General features: G+C 35.8%; 1 protein-coding gene across 1 annotated transcript in view; it reads right to left on the minus strand.

The window, feature by feature from the left end:
* The window catches only part of LOC123847765 (disintegrin and metalloproteinase domain-containing protein 5-like), a 171,766-nt gene extending 155,127 nt beyond the window's left edge, over nt 1-16,639 (minus strand). The window contains exons 1-3 of the mRNA XM_064585515.1: nt 16,273-16,639; nt 15,390-15,469; nt 1,658-1,713 (exon numbers count right to left, since the gene is read on the minus strand). Coding sequence (XP_064441585.1) covers nt 1,658-1,713; nt 15,390-15,469; nt 16,273-16,327 — 191 coding nt within the window. The 5' untranslated portion in view covers nt 16,328-16,639. The remainder of the gene's footprint in view (nt 1-1,657; nt 1,714-15,389; nt 15,470-16,272) is intronic.
* Nucleotides 16,640-17,210: the final 571 nt, after the last annotated feature.

Consider the following 17,210-nt stretch of genomic DNA (forward strand, 5'->3'; position numbering starts at 1 on the left):
GACCCCCTCTACCCATCCTCATTCCTCATCTTTATTTCCAGGAAATGACTACTTCTATTGTTCAAAGCACACCCTACACTTGTGCTACAAATCCCACCTGTGCCATATATTGAAGATGGTTTTCCAATCCTATAATTTCAAACTATTCCTCTCTACTGTTTCAAACTGTTTCAAACTATTCCTCTCTACTCATCCTTAAACTCACATGGAGTTTATTATGAAATCATTACCTTCATAAATAATTCTCCCTTGACCTGTGTCCTACTATGGCAATTCCTCATGTATTTTCAATTCTCAACAGATTCTATCAATAGAGTAGTCTACACATAGTTTCTCCACTTTATCAATTCTTATTCACCCTGAAACTGCTCTGGGAAAGATTCATAACCATCAGAATGTCAGATCCAAAAGGCAATTTTAAAATCATTGCTTTGGACTTCTGCCATCATTTTGAAAACTCTGACCATTCAGTCTAATCACTTAATTTACATCACACATCACTCTTCTGCTTTTCTTCCTACCTCCCTAACCCTTCCAGCTTGATCTTCCATGTTGGCCGCTCTTTTTTATTATGCTTATCTCGGAAATATTGATCTTTCCTAGGATTCAATCTTTAGTCACCAGTCTATTTATAAGCACTCTATAAGCTCTCTTTTTTTATATTACAGCCAAACTATTGATTACTGCTAATCTATATCCTATTGTCATTCTCTCCTCAGAGATTCAAATTCCTATATTCATAAACTTAATGGAGTAAACCCACTTGGATGTCTTATAAGGCACTGCAAACCAAACTCAACCCTTCCTCACACATATATTTCACTTGTTTCTCATTTAATTAATTATAAGCTACCCATTTTCTTAAGTAACAACTAAATTATCTAAGATACCTCACTTTTTCTCAATCACTCTAACAAATCCACCTTTGAAGTCTACTGAATTTTTCTTTCCTGTGCTATGGCCAATGCCATTGTTCAAGCCACCATCATCACTCACCTAAACTCTTATATAACCACATAATTAGACACCTTACCTCAACTTCTTCTTTAAAAACAGCCTCAACTCTCAATGGGACCGTAAAGTACATGCTTAAAAACATTTTTGGCTTCCAATATCCTTATCATGGCATTATAGATCTACAACCTGGCTCCTGCCTACTTTCCAAAATCTTTTACTTCTATCCTCCAGAAATACATCCTTTAGTAATTCACATGGACTTTCTGCCCACCGCAGAATCGACTCTGTCTCATACCTCCATGTTTTGCACACGATTTCCTCTAAACAGAATGTCCCCCTACCCTACCTCATTTCTTTAGAGCGCTCATAAGGTATCTTCTCTCGAGATACAAATTATCTTATACCTCTTTCCAAAAAACTTTCCTTGATTTCCAAAGAATACTGTTTACACATTTATTATAATACCATATTATAATAAAATTCTCCCTCTTTCCATTAGTTTGTCTGAATATATAAATTCACTGTGGACCATGTTTTATCTTTGTATGCCTATGATTTTACCCAATAATCAATATACAATAAGTATCACATGTATATACATATCAATGCACATTTGAATTGAAATGATTCTATTCATACCCATTTTTAAAAATCAAAAAAACAAAGAATTAAAATTTGAAAGGATAAAATAGTTACTTACTGTTTCGTGAGATGGACAAAATATGGCTTCCCTTTTATTGTAATGATATAAGCAATCTGTAACATGAGTATCCAAAATATCAGTAATAATACTTGCAAATAATATATGCTAAATAATGCATTTTCTGAGTTATGCTTTAAAAATATTGACAAAATTAATAATTATGTATAACCATTATATATGCTTCCCTTCCTGTGTGATATTCAAAGCCTCAGAATTCTAAATTGAGAACTATATACTAGTCCCCACAAGCCTTTATTCACCCTAACTAACATTTCTGAGGGAGAAGTTTACCTGATGATTATTATCTTTTGGCTTAGACATATACCACCCTTCACTATGCCCAAGGCAAATACCAAAGACGCCCACCTCACTTGAAAGAACCTATTACTTGTTTACTCCCAGACCTCCCAAAATTAAAATGAAAGAAATACTACCCCATGGAAGAAACACTCCTAAAGTATAGCAGTACAAGAAATGCACTACACCTCTAGCAATATAACATAATAAGTGCCATTGCACTTTGCTTATCCACATAAGCAATGAAATGCCTCTGGAATAGAATGTAGGAGAGGATAGAGGGGGAGCAGAGACATGTCTAGAGAACCCACCAAAAGATAATAGAAAATATGAGTCACTAAATTATTTATCTGGCTAATTTTTAAAAATTATTTTAACAAGAGAAATAGCCATTTAAAAGTTTTCAGTTCCTCAACTTTGTATTATAACAGAACAAGATTCTTTGCAACAGATAAATGTTCTCAAGAGTCATTTGAATGACACTCTAGAAATGAGTATATAAGTGAAATCTGGTGAGGATCCTGAGAATTGTGTCCTCTAAAAATACCCTGTTATTAAACAAATATGATGAAAAATAAAGTGGAATATGATAGCATCAACAAAATTTTAAATCCACACAGCTAACAAAACAAAAAACCTAGAATTTAAATATTAAGAAATGTACAAAACTGACAGGAAGAGAAAAAAAACTTCAAAAAGTCATCACCTAGAACTTCTACAACTTTTCATACACAGCATCTAAATGTTTGGGTTGAATTGTCTTCCTCCTTCCAAATTTATATGTGAATTCCTAACCCCAGGACCTTGGAACATGATCTTATTCAAAGATAGGATCCTTACAGAAGTAATAAAGTTAGGTTTCTAGGGTGGATCTTAATCCAATATGACTGGTATCCTTATAAAAAAGGGGAAATTTGAACACAGACATACACAAAGGGGAATGCCATGTGAAGATTCACAAGGAGAAGACTCCATCTACATAAGCCAAGGAGAGAGGCCTGAGGCAGATTCTCCCTCACAGTCTTCAGAAAGAACCAACCCTGCTAACACTCTGATCTTGGGCTTTTAGCCTCCTTTGTTGAACTGTGGAAAAATACATTGCTGTTGCTTAAGCCACATGGCTTGTGTTACTTTGTTATGCAATCCCTTGAAAACTAACACACCAATTTTTAATGAAAAATTATAAGAAATGCAAAAGAACAGGATCAAATTACCAAAAACCAAGTAAAAAATAGGGAATTATAACAAAGCTACAGGTAATATGTATATTAACCATGACTCAAGTGAGAAAAATATAGAGAATTTCAGACGGGTAGAATATCTAATATACAAATTGAAATTCTAAAGCAGAAAAAATGCAATACCTGCTATTAAAAATTCAATAAAAAGAGTTTGAGAAAAGATCAGATGGAGTAGAAGACAGAATTGGTAAACAGGAATACAGATCAGTAGAAAATATTCAGATTGAAGCACAGAGAAAAAAATATAAAGAAGAAAATAAGAGAAGTGTGACCCATTAAAAATGTCTAACATTCATGTAATTATAGTTCAAGAAAAACAGGAGAAAGATAGAGACCAGGAAAGAAATAGATTTGAGGAATTAATCCCTGAGATTTTCCAAAGGTTATGAAAGATGTCAACCCACACTCTCAAATACTGTATTAATCCAAAACAGAATGAATACAAAGAAAACAAACCTAGGCATATCATACTCAAACAACTAAAACAAAAAGACAAAAGCACATATTTAAACAGCAACAAGAGAGAAAGGGCACATTACTTTCAAAAAACTTTTAAATAGAGTATGCCTAAGTCTCCCACAGAAACAATGAACACCAACAGGCAATGAAAAGACATCTTTAAAGTGCTGAAAGAAAATTATATTCAACCAAGAGTTTATATCCAGCAAAAATATCCAGCAGATACAAAAGCAAAATAAACATATTTCTTCACAAGAGAAAATGAGAGAATTCATTGCCAGCAAACCTGCACTGAAAGAAACACTAAAAATACTGTGTTCTTTTTAATAAAAAGGAAATAGCTACAAGATAGAATCATGAAAATATAAGAGAATGAAAACCACAGGGTTTTTTTTTTTCGGTAAATTTAAGTGACTATCATTTGTTTTAAGCAGTGATAGTAAGTGCTCTTTGCATTAAAAAAAATACATAGTTGTAAAATATATAACAATGGCAAAATGACAAAAAGAACATAAATGGAGTAAAGTTTCAAGGTCCATGAGTTATTCAGGCAGTGGTAAAAATATAAATTTAGTAATCACAAGGGTAATCATTAAAAGAATAATAAAGGAATGCATCACTAATAGCCTAAAAAGATAAATTAGAATAATAATCACATCATGGATTATAAACAGAGGAAAGGAAAATTTAAGGAAAACCAATGGATTTAAAAAATAATAATTATATGGGGCGCCTGTGTGGCTCAGTCGGTTAAGCAGGCAACTCTTGATTTTGGCTGGGGTCATGATATCAGGGTCATGGGATCCAGCCCTGCACTGGGCTCCACACTCAGCACAGAGTCTGCTTAAGATCCCTCTCTCCCTGCTTGCTCTTTCTCTCTCTCTCAAATAAATAAATAAAATAAACTTTTAAAAATAATTATTATACACTTTATAAAAGAGAAGCATTTTAAACATAAAACACTGAAAATAAAAGGATTAAAAATTATACCATGCAAACAATACCCAAAAGAAAGACAATGTAGCTATATTAATAGCAAGCAATATATACAACAGACAAATGAAAAAGTGCTCAACATCACTCAGCATCAGGGAAATGCTAATCAAAACCTCAATGAGATACCACCTCACACCAGTCAGAATGGCTAAAATGAACAAGTCAGGAAACGACAGATGTTGGCAAGGATGCAGAGAAAGGAGAATCCTCCTACACTGTTGGTGGGAATGCAAGCTGGTGCACCCACTCTGGAAAACAGTATGGAGGTTCCTCAAAAAGTTGAAAATAGAGCTACCCTATGACCCAGTAATTGCACTACCGGGTATTTACCCCAAAGATACAAATGTAGTGATCTGAAGGGGCATTTATGGCAGCAATGTCCACAATAATCAAACTATGAAAAGAGCCTAGATGTCCATCAACAGATGAATGGATAAAGATGTGATATATATATATATATATATACACAATGGAATATTAGGCAGCCATTAAAAAGATGAAATCTTGCCATTTGCAACGACATGAATGGAACTAGAGGGTATTATGCTAAGCGAAATAAGTCATTCAGAGAAAGACAAGTATCATATGACCTCACTAATATGAGGAATTTGAGAAACAAGACAGAGGATCATAGTGGAAGGGAGGGAAAAATGAAACATGAAGAAACCAGAGAGGGAGACAAACCTTAAGAGACTCTTAATCTCAGGAAACAAACTGAGGGTTGCTGGAGTGGTGGGGGGTGGGAGGGATGGGGTGGCTGTGTGATGGACACTGGGGAGGGTATGTACTATGGTGGGTGCTGTGAATTGTGTAAGACTGATGAATCACAGACCTGTACCCCTGAAACAAATAATACATGATATGTTAATTTTTAAAAAGAAGTTATATAAGAACAGCAAATTAAAACCAAAGAAAAGAGACTAGTGGATATTTTTTAAAATTACAACAGAGAATATCAACAAAGCCAACAGATGATTCTTTGAAAAGTCGAATAAATCTGATAAACCCTGATGAGACTGACCACAAAAAAAATGAGGTTAGAAAAGTTACAAAAATATCCACTAACTACCCCTCAACTCATGAGGCTAGCATTACCTTGATACCAAAACCTGACAAAGTTACTTTAAAAAAAAGAAAGTTCAGGTCAGACTCTCTCATGTGATAAATGCAAAAATCTTAAAATATTAACAAATATTAACAGTAATGTGTCATAGCTATGTTCAGTTTATTCCAGGTGTTCAAAGTTGGTTTAACATTCAAACTATCAATTCAGTAAAGTCAACCAGATTAATAGAATGAAAGAGAAACCTCTATCATTTTGATTCAGAAAAAGCATTTGATAAAATTTAACATCTATTTATCTAACAGAAAATATTCACACAAATTCTTAAACACCACAGAAAACTTCACTTCACTGTAATATTGAATACTTTCTTTGAGATCCAGAAAGGGAAAAGGATATTTGCCATCATCATTTCTATTCAACTCTGTATGTAAGGCCCAGGCAAAGTAATAAGACAACGGAAAAAGCCAAACAAACAAAGGGCATAGGACTGGAAAAAAAAAAGTAAAAACATCAGTATTTTTAGATAATGTGATTGTGTTATTCAAAAGAATCTACAAAGTAGTTGAATTAATCAGAGAGTTGAGCAAGATAGAAAAATCAAATGTGTATCCGATACTAGCAACAGAGACTGAAATTTACAAAATTAAATAATTTGCGGGGCGCTTGGGTGGCTCAGTCAGTTGTCGTTTCAGGTCATGATCCCAGGGTCCTGGGATCGAGGCCTCCATCGGGCTTCCTGCTCAGTAGGGAGTCTGCTTCTCCCCCGCCTTCTGCTTTCTGCTCCCCCTGCCTGTGCTCTGTCAGATGGATAAATAAGATCTTAAAAAAAAATTTAAATAATCTGCAACAGCATCAAAAATATCAAATACACAGAAATATATCTAACAGAAGACATATAAGACCACTATTGAGGGCTATTTTTCTGTCTTTGTGTCAATACCACACTGGTCTTAATTATTCTAAGTATCAATATCTGAGAAAGTAAATCTTCACTCCCTGTTCTTTTTCTTTAGAGCTCTATTAGTTATTTTTAGGTAACTTTATTTCCATATAAATTTCAGAATGTTTGTCTCTGTAAAAAACAAAAAGACTTAATATTTTTGTTGTGATAGCACTGACTTCATGGAAGAACTGACAACATTAGGTTGATATGTATATATGTATGATTGTATGTATGATTATGTGGACCGTCTACAAGAACTCAAACAACCACCACTGGATGGTAGTCTAGATCAGGATTTTTTAAACTGCAGATTATGTAGTTAGTAGACTACAAACACCCTTATTTTCCAACAGAAAGAAATTATCAAAGTGCATCACATGTGCTTTGTAAGTAAGATCAAGAATATTTTTCATGAAACTTTTGCTTAAGCGATATACTCACTTATCCATACACAAGTATCTGTATAGGTATACAGAGACTATGCTTTAAAAATCTGTTTTTTATTGTTGATTACAGTAAAAAATATTTGAAAAAATAGCAAGCAATATATAATATAATTCAAAATTAATTACAAGAAATGAAGGGGGACATTTTACAGTGATAAAAGCATCAATTAAAAGTTAAAATGCTACAATCTTAAACATTTTACACACTTAATATTCTATCTCCAAAATATATAAAACAAAAATTGATGGAACTAAAAAAAAAATTATATACAATTCAAAAGTATATGTGGAGATTTTATAATTGTATCAGTTACATATTAGGGCCCCAAGAGAAATATCAGTAAGGCTACAAAGATTTGGGCAGCACTATCAACTAAACTTATCTGACTTATATGCAACACTACATGCAATCACTGAAAAAGAAATATTCAAGTGCACATATAACATTTATCAAAATAGATCACATGAAGGATAATAAAACAAGCCTCATCAACTTTTGATAATCCAGCTTGTATTCATATATAAGTAGCAATTAGAAAATTAACATAAAGAAACAACACCATTTATCACAGCATTAAAATATGTCCAAAAAACCTGAGAATAAATTTAACAAAATATTTTCAAGACATCTACACTAAAAACTAAGACTTATTGAAAGAAAACCTAAAATATATGGAAAGATATACCATGTACATGAATTGGAAGACTCAATATTGTTCAATTTTCCCTAAATTGATCTGTAGATTCAGGCAAACTCGGTAAAATCATAGCAGGTCATTTGTGGATATGAACAAGTTGATTGAACTTAGAATAGTAAAGACAAGAATATGAAAAAAAAAAAAGTAGGAGTGCCTACACCAACCTGTATTGACTTATAAAGCTACAGTAATTAGGGCAGTGAAATATGGGCCAAAGTTTTGAAGAGCAGTCCAATGGCACAGAATAAAGAATCCTGAAAGAGCCACAAATATATATTTATCTGATCTTCAGTAAAGTTACCTTTATAATCTGAGGAGGATAAATGCCCTTCCATACATGCTGCTCAGTATCCATATGGAAAAGACAATGAACTTTGACTTCTCTATCTCATAGAAAAAACAAATCCAGATAGATCACAGACTAAATGTTGAAAGGAATATAAAGCTCCTACACAAAAACACTGGGATATATTATATAACCCTGCAGTAGGCAAAAATATCTTAAATGAAATGCAAATAGCAATTAGGAAGATATAAAAGATTAATAAATTGAAATTAATTGATTAAATTCTGAGACAACGAGAAAATAAGCCACAGACTGGGAGGGATATTTGCAAAAGATACATCTGATAAGGGACTGTTATCCAAAATATAGAAAGAACTCTTATAATTCAAATGAACAACCCCATTAAAAATGGGCAAAAGAACCAAACAGATACCTCACCAAAGATATACAAATGGCAGATAAGCATATGAAAAGATATTCCACATCATAAGTTATTAGTGAATAGTGAAATTAAAACAATGAGATACCACTACATGCCTATTACAATGGCCAAAATCCAGAATCCTGACAACACCAAATTCTAGCAAGGATGTGGAGCAACAAGAACTCTCTTTCGTTGCTGGCAGGAACACAAAATAGTATAGCCATTCTAGAAGAAGTCTGGCAGTTTCCTACAAAATTAAACATACTCTTATCATATGATCCAACGATCACAATCCTTGGTGTTTACCCAAAGATGAAAAGAAAAAAAACACACAAAAACCTGCACATAGATGTTTGTTGCAGCTTTATTCATAATTGCCAAAATTTTCAAGCAAACAAGATGTTATTGGTAATTGAATGGATCAACTGTGGTACATCCCCAAAACGGAATATTATTCAGCATTAAAAAGAAATGAGCTAACAAGCCATGAGAAGACATGGAGGAAACTTAAGTGAATATTACTAAGTGGAAGAAGCCAATCTTAAAAGGCTATTTATTGGATGAGTCCAACTATATGACATTCTGGAAAAGGTAAAACTATGGAGACAGTGAAAAGATCAATGACTTGTCAGGGGTTAAAGGGAAGGATGCCAAGGTTGCTTTCCGCTCAAAGATGCTCCCAATGGTTCCTCTACCACGAGGTCCGCATAGGCAGTTCACAGCATGGCAGTTTGTGTTTTCTTTGGGGTCAGGTGGAGGAACACTCCAGAAAGCTGTGATGGAGTCTCAAAAACATAAATTAATCAATGCAGTGACCACCCTATCATATTTACAGGTCTCACTGATCCTCAGGAGGAGGGAATTATACAGGGTGCACATCAAGAAGTAGGACTCTTGAAGGACATCTCATATATATACAGATATAAAGAAATATATCAAGTACACAGGTATGGTTATCATTGGATGGAAGAGGGAAATGGGAATGGGGACTAGGAATAAGGGAAAAAATATAATAATAAGGGGTTGGATGGAACCATTAATCATAGTGTGGTATGAAATTGGAGGAGCATAGTATACATCAGCACCTGAGATCCAAAAAATCCTCAATGTAGTATTTCAAAAACACTAAATTTGAATCAAATTCATCACAGAAACTGACTTAAGAACATATTACATGACTGCTGGAATGAATTGGAGGACATGCTGCAGCACAGTGATAATTCTTCCTAATTAAGCAGAAATTAATGAATTTCCCACCTTCACTGCTTTATGTGGGGGCAGGGTGGTTGGGGGGATGTGAGGATCTCAAAGATATTCTGGGTCATATTTTATTTGTGGACATGTCTTCTTTAGTTTGCTCTATTAGTAAAACTTGTAGTTGCAGGAATGATGAAAAAGATTTTTCATATTGTTCATTTTGGTTGTTCTTCTGGAAGGAATTATGTATACCACCATCATTCACAAAATTCATCTAAAACAGAACTAGAAGTCTGGTGGTTGTGGTGGGAAAAAGTACGCAAACATTATTATGTAAGTAAAACCAAGCAACATGAAAACACTACACCACCCCTATAAGATACTAGGACATGAACACCAAAGAATATTAATAATAATCAAGTTCCAAGGGGTTTTAAAGAGCAGCTTCAGGTGGCATACATTTGGTATGTTGGAGAATACCCTGAGACTCTACCTTACTGTTCCAATTTTCCCTTAAATAGCCTTGGCTCAGTCAATTTGGGCTTTAAGAGGAATCACAATTTGTTATTAATATAAGTTTCTAGGGCAAAATGTTTGTACCATAATACTTTTCAGCCCAGAAACCAAGGAAGAAAGAACAAAAGGAAAAGCAATTAGTATTACTTCTTTCTTTGCCCACTAAACTAAGTGGGCCTCTTTTTTTGTGTAACAGATAGTAATGAGTGTTATATTTGATCAAATCATGTGAGGATTTGGAACAGGCCTCAGCTGCCTTTAATTCCTTTATCTAACTCAAAAAAGTCATTTAGGACACTCAGAAATGTGCAAGTAAATTATTTCTTTTTCATTCCTAAATAGATCTTGGTGTGTGAGTTGCCAGGCATCTTGTACATATGGACGTGTCCTTAATTTAACAATTTTTATCCTATGCCCTGTACTGACCTTGTCAGAACACCCAAAATATTCTATATTCAGCTTTTTTCAATAAATTACAAAACTTTCATAGTCAGAGCTCTTTTCCACCACAATAGCTGGTGTTTAAATCATTTAAATGGCGACACAAGCCAAAAATCATACCTTCAGAAATAAAGACCTATATGATCTCTCAACTCTCCATGTAGGCTTATCTGAGGGAAATCCAAAAGGAGAGACTGAGAATTAAAAATACTTATTTTTCATATTCAAGAAAGGGAAAGGCTTTCTCTGGCCAAAGTCCCAAGTCATGAACAGTTAACCACTGTTAGAGAGAACTGGTCAGAACGCACAATCAGAAAATCAGCCAATCACCAACAGCCACACTCAAATAACTAGCTTCTGGAGTCAGCAAATCAGTGACAGCCCTAGGCACTAGGGAAGCATCAGTAAATGCCTCACTCCACTGAGGATGTGATCAACAAGAGCCTTACTCCACCAAGTACATTAACACAGCTGAGAGCATGTCCATACCTAAACACTCTCCCTTCTGAAAGGCCACAATCCCTGAACACAAGCCTTCCCAAAATCTTAGGTGAGATTAGCTCTGGGTTTGTTCGAGAAGACTGTGTTTACAACTGGCCCTTACAGGCAAACTGGAAGCTCATTATTTTTTTGAATCACATATCAAGTTCAGTGTTTATTTTATATCATAAAATATTGATATTTCATATCAAGTTTATTGTTTATTTTACAAGTTTGCAGCCCTCTCAATGGTTCAATTCATTAATGATTAGCTATGAGTTTGGACTTGTGACAGATTCACCGACACAGCTGTGAGATTATCAAACTCAATATTTTCAATTCTTTTTGAAATATTTTGGACTATTATCTATTTTTGTGTATATTTAAATCCTAAATGCCAAAATTCTATACAGTTTGCCAACTGTATAGAAAAAGTCCTTTTGAAGCTCTTTGTACAGTATGCAATTGTTCATTTAACATCAAAAATGGTGGAAAGTCAAATATAAACCCACATACACCAACAGCTATGCAAAAGAGATGAGTGATTTCCTCATATAGTACCAAAGAAGGTGATGCAACAAATTTTTTGGATTGAGAAAAATTCGAAAGATATAAGAATTGCAACAGACACTAATGGTTTTGCACATCAGTCTTTCTACTTAGATGACTATTTGAATGTACAATTACCAGAATTATTTTCTGATTCCAAAATTGCAAGCAAAATTTCAGGTGCCCAGTTGAAATCCACTGTGATAATTAAAGAATGTAATGGCTTCTCTTGCAATTACATAAGTCATCAGAGATCTACACATGTCAATTGTTAGGGCACAGCCCCAGGTACAAGTAATCACAATGCAGAAAAAATGTTTTCTTTGCTTGCATAACATTTTTCTCATGAGAACAGAGCCTGCTTATAAGGCTATTTGAAAGTAAAATCCCTTCCAAATAAAACTTCAGAGACAACAGCAAACTTGTGTAGAGACTCCCTTATTGAGTTAATAAGAAAAATTATACTGCTTTTGTGGAGGTAATATAAGTACAAATTTTTGTGGGTGTTTGTATAAATATGCAGAAAATGTTAATTTGAAACTGAAGCAGGGCACCTGGGTGGCTCAGTCGGTTAAGCGTCTACCTTCAGCTCTGGTCATGATCCCAGGGTCCTGGGATTCCCTCATCAGGCTCCCTGCTTGGCGGGCAGTCTGCTTCTCCCTCTGCCCCTCCCCCCAACTCATGCTCTCTCCCATGCTCATTCTCTCTCTCTCTTTCTCTTGCAAAAATAATTTTTTTTAAAAGAGAAAGAAAAAAAAGAAACTGAAGCAAAGCATGAATAATTCTAAGAAGGTGTTGGCTGTCCTTGCCATATCAAAGAGCACCTGATGTCCTTTCTCTCGACAGTGAGATTATTGTCAAGCTATTGCTTTCTTGCTTCATCATCTAAGCTGTTTGAAGTGAGTGATTAAAAGATTTTTATGATTTTGCTGATGTTCAGTATTCTTCAATTCTCTTGCATTCACTAAACCCGTTGGCTCTCTTGAACAAGTGCAGTTGGGAGAATCCTCGGTTTATTTAAAGCACTGAAATCATGCTTTAATTCTAAAACAAGGCCCAAAATATTCTTATTGACTTTTTACATAATCTCGCAAAGTGAGGCCTTATGTATTTCTTTTTCAGAGTTACCTCTTTAGCAATAGGATTTTGCAAACTGGAAGAAGAGCAAACAGTGTTCTTGAAATGTTCCATTGTATAAAATTGTGTTGAAGAAAGAACTGAGCCCTGTCCTCAAAATGTATCCCTCTGGTGTCAAGTCTGTTCTCAAAAGGGTAAACATTTCTTATGAACAAGAAAAGAAATTCCAACTTGAAGTGGATAATTAGTATGGCACTTGCTCTATCTTTCGAAATATTTTAATACCTTGAAGAATTCAGTTCTTTTATCTGGATGTTACTAAATAGTTTTCCAGCATGGGAAGAAGTAGAGTCATCCCGTGCAGTGTTGAAGAAGACAATAAAATTTGATGAAAATATTCTGGTTTTGCCAATGAACAATTTTTAAAAGACTGTCGATAAAGAAATACAACATAATGGTGAAGAATGCAAAGCAAGCTAAGGACAATGATGAGAGTTGTTAACTTCACAATGCTAATGACCAGTGTTGGTTTTTTTTTTTACCACTAAATGTTCATTGGGAAAAAGAATGAAATAAATTATATGTGACCACTGTAGAAACTATGTTACAATATAAATGGAATAATTGCAAGGAGTTTTATAAGCAAATTCTGTAAAACAAGAAATTGATAAGGCAAGTCAAATCATCAGGGAAATACAATTCAAGAAAGAGGTACATAATTTAGATACTGTGAAAGGTGAAATGAAATGGAGTCACTTATGTCAAGGGGTTTTAAAATGGATCCAGGAGGCCATAAAGGAAAAGGGATTTATGCATGCTTTCACAGGGTGGAACCATGAACTTTTGCACTAGGCCAAAGCTGTGAACTGGGCCAAACTGCAGATATTCCAACAACTCAGATAAAGCATTTGCTATAGGAAGAGACTTTCCTTAGTGATTGTCTTAGCAACCAGTTATAGTCAGCCAAGATTAGTTTTCTGCCACCAACACTAACCAAAATTCTTTGTCAACAACATATAGGAGCACTCTCTTTTGTTTTAAAAACCTCTTTTTTTTTTTTTTGTCCCCTGCGGGGACACAATTTGGGTTGCTACTGAATCTGTGCTTCTTGAAATGCAATTCTGAGACCCCAAATAAATGCTTTTCTTATGTTTCAATTCCACCTCTTTTCTTAGACAACAATACTTACAATTTGTTTCAGATAAACAACAAATAATTTTTAGTATTTAAAATTATTTAGTATGCCCATGCAATACCTCTTTTTTATCTTTATGTACATATGCATAGGCAATTAGAAATAATTCAAAATTAATTAGGTACCCATGTTCTTATTTCTTAAATCTGGGAGGTCTCTATGTGCCTCCTAGGCATTCTTACTTTTGCAGGTCCGCCCTCATATTATATTGAATATATTAAAATACAAACACATCCCACATTAAGAATAATTTTCTGTTGCAAAAATATTAAAAGGAGGCTTTTAAAATTGTTATAGTTAAAAGAAACACACTAAACTTTCACATTATTAAATGACTTTCTAAACATGCTAGAGATTGGACAAGTGGGGAATTCAAAGATCATATCCTCAGTGATCAATAATAGAGAGAGAGGGTTGGTATTATTCATTTCAGGAAGAAGGAAACTAAACAAGAAATCCAGTGGAGCCCCTTCTTTCCAATCAGAAAAAAAAAAGCTGGAGTAGCACTCATATACTTTGATGACTAAGAATTCACTTGGTGGGTGGTGGGTGGGGTTTGGGGTGTGGGTGGTAAATGAAACCCAGCTACTACAGGAAGAAAATGTAAAGAAACAGAATATGGGGAGGAGAGGTTACCTTCAGAGAACTAGGGGTAACAAGGGAAGGAGAAACCTGATACAGTGTATCCTTATATAAAACACAGAAGGAAGGTTTTTAAAAACCACGAAAAAGAAAAAAATTAATTTGGAGACCCATAATTATGACTAGCATTAGATTATCCTATAGTAGAAGGAACCATGTGAGAAGTAGATTTTTCTGGGGAATTAGAGAAGGATAATATGCAGGCTCCTCTACAAGCTAATTAACAGATCATCTTTCAGCTAGCTCCTCAGGGACTCTGAAAGCTGAGGCAAGTAGCTGGAGGAAATCATGAGGGCTAGGAGTAGGGGACTAGAAAATTCAATAATCAAAAAAACAAAAAGAATACTATTTCAATACAATATTTTAGACAATCAAAATTAGTGCAAAAAAAAATCCATGATGAACAAGTTATCAAGTTTTAAAGAAAGACAGTGTCTGACCCTGACTCACCCCACCGGCCATACCTTTATCTTGGTCCTGGGGGAATTCGGTTTTTGCTATTCCCTTAAATTTTCTGCCTGAGTCAAGCACTTTGTCTGCTTCTCCCTCGTCCTGGCCCTGGTGGATCCCATCCGTAAAATCCTTCACCTCAACAGAAACACACACATACAGAGGCACACATATTCCTACACTTCAAATTGCTCCTTGTTGTGAACCCAGTTCCAGCTGTCAGCTCTGCCTCTAAGAATTCTGTTCCTGCCTCCATTCAGCAATTTTGGTCTTGATATTAAAGGCAACCTAACACAATTTAAGATATAAAAATATTTCCCAATTACATTATTTTCTGGATTTCCTTTTGCATCAGACGATGAAATCTTCTCAGGAACTGTGGTCTGCAGAAATGTTTTATGAGAACCTAAAATAAAAATAAGCAAAGTTATTTTGATACCTACAATCCTACATTATCCATTTCTAAATCCAATCCCTCATTTGTTTCTCTACATTACCCAATATTTTTTGGTATAATTTATGTATCTACCCTTCCTTTCCACTGTGTTTTTGGTCTGGTCGTCCTTACCCACAAATTTCTTGGCCCTTGTCAAGATGTCAAGTCTTTATTTTCTCTCTGTCTCCCCATCTCTACACACAGACACACACACATAGAGGAAGAGACAGAGAGAGAGATCCCCGGTTAAGCAGTTGGACCGTTTGGCTCGGTAATACTGAATAACTAACTATGGTATTGTGAAAGAGGTGTGCAAAAGAGAAACACAGGTACAGCAAGAAAATGGGATCATTTGCAGGGAAAGATACAGAATACTGACTACAAGAGTGATCTGCAATTTTCAGTAGAGCAGGTGGAGGATAGCAGTCACAATTAGGAAATCATTGACAAATAGGTTCTTTATGGCGATGCAATTATTTCTAGAATAGCAGAATTCTGTTTGTGGAAAAGACCCCATTATTTCATTTTTGTCCGTTTTACAGACAAGAATACCAGCCCAGAGACGTGAAAAGATGTTCTGCCTGGAGGCTGCCTCTGCTTTTTTGGCCACGGACGCCGAAGCGAACGTCAAGAAGAAAGTGGGTAGGGAAAGTGGGCTGGGATAAGGTCTGGGTCTGGGGCCTGGACCAAAGAATACAGTCCCCTAAGCGAACACAGTCCCCTCCTCCCCCCGCAAGCCTGGATGGCAAGCGGTAACAAGTATCTGGACTTACCCGAGCCTGCGTGCAGCTCTCCAAGCCGGGTGAGAAGGACCAGAAGAAGGAACATGGCTCCGCTCTTTTGGAGCCGGGCTGGCGTTGTAACAGCAGTTGAAGCGTTCGGGAAGGTGGAGGCGCAGCTCGCGCAGGACGGCTGAGCGCGGCAGGTGCGCACCCGCAGAGGGAAGCGCCGGGCGGCGCCGCGAGAAAGCCGAGGGCTCTCCGCTCGCTCTGCTGCCCCTGGAGGTAGCTTAGCTCGGTAACCGGCGCCCTGCGCCGGCGAGCCGACCAGGGAGAGCTCGAGGACAAACTGTCAACAGCCACACACATTGGGCTTATCGTTAAGGAAGGAAAGACTGACATTTTCTTTTCTTTTTTTAAGATTTTATTTATTTGAGAGAGAGAGAATGAGAGAGAGAGCACATGAGAGGAGGGAGAGTTAGAGGGAGAAGCAGACTCCCTGCAGGAGCAGGGAGCCCGAGATGCGGGACTCGATCCCGGGACTCCAGGATCATGACCTGAGCCGAGAGCAGTCGCTTAACCAACTGAGCCACCCAGGCGCCCAAGACTGACATTTTCAATTTTCAGATTAGGGTGGTGCCTGGTTGAGGCTTTCGTTTGTATCTTGTACTTAGACCAACGATCTCTGAAGTACTTTCTAGTTTCAACGAGGAGAAAGAACAAAGATAAAAATGCTCAAGTTACTGCTAGCAATGAGTCTCCTCCTATGGCACTTACATATCATCCAAACAGGTGAAATGCTTATATTTGAAAAAATAAAATAAAAAACTGTGGCAAACACTGTGACTTTTATAAATTAAGTTGGTTCAATAAACCATTATGGGACAGCTGTTGAATGCAGAAGACCCCAGGACAATCTCTTGTCAAATACAGACTCTTCCTAACAAGCATCTTTAATATCCCAAATTATTATTGACGCACTAGTTTTCCTG

The sequence above is a fragment of the Mirounga angustirostris genome, unplaced genomic scaffold, assembly GCF_029215605.1.
Source record: "Mirounga angustirostris isolate CCGP_5_RB_7025 unplaced genomic scaffold, mMirAng1.0.hap1 SCAF_2, whole genome shotgun sequence".
NCBI classification, from domain to species: Eukaryota; Metazoa; Chordata; class Mammalia; order Carnivora; family Phocidae; genus Mirounga; species Mirounga angustirostris.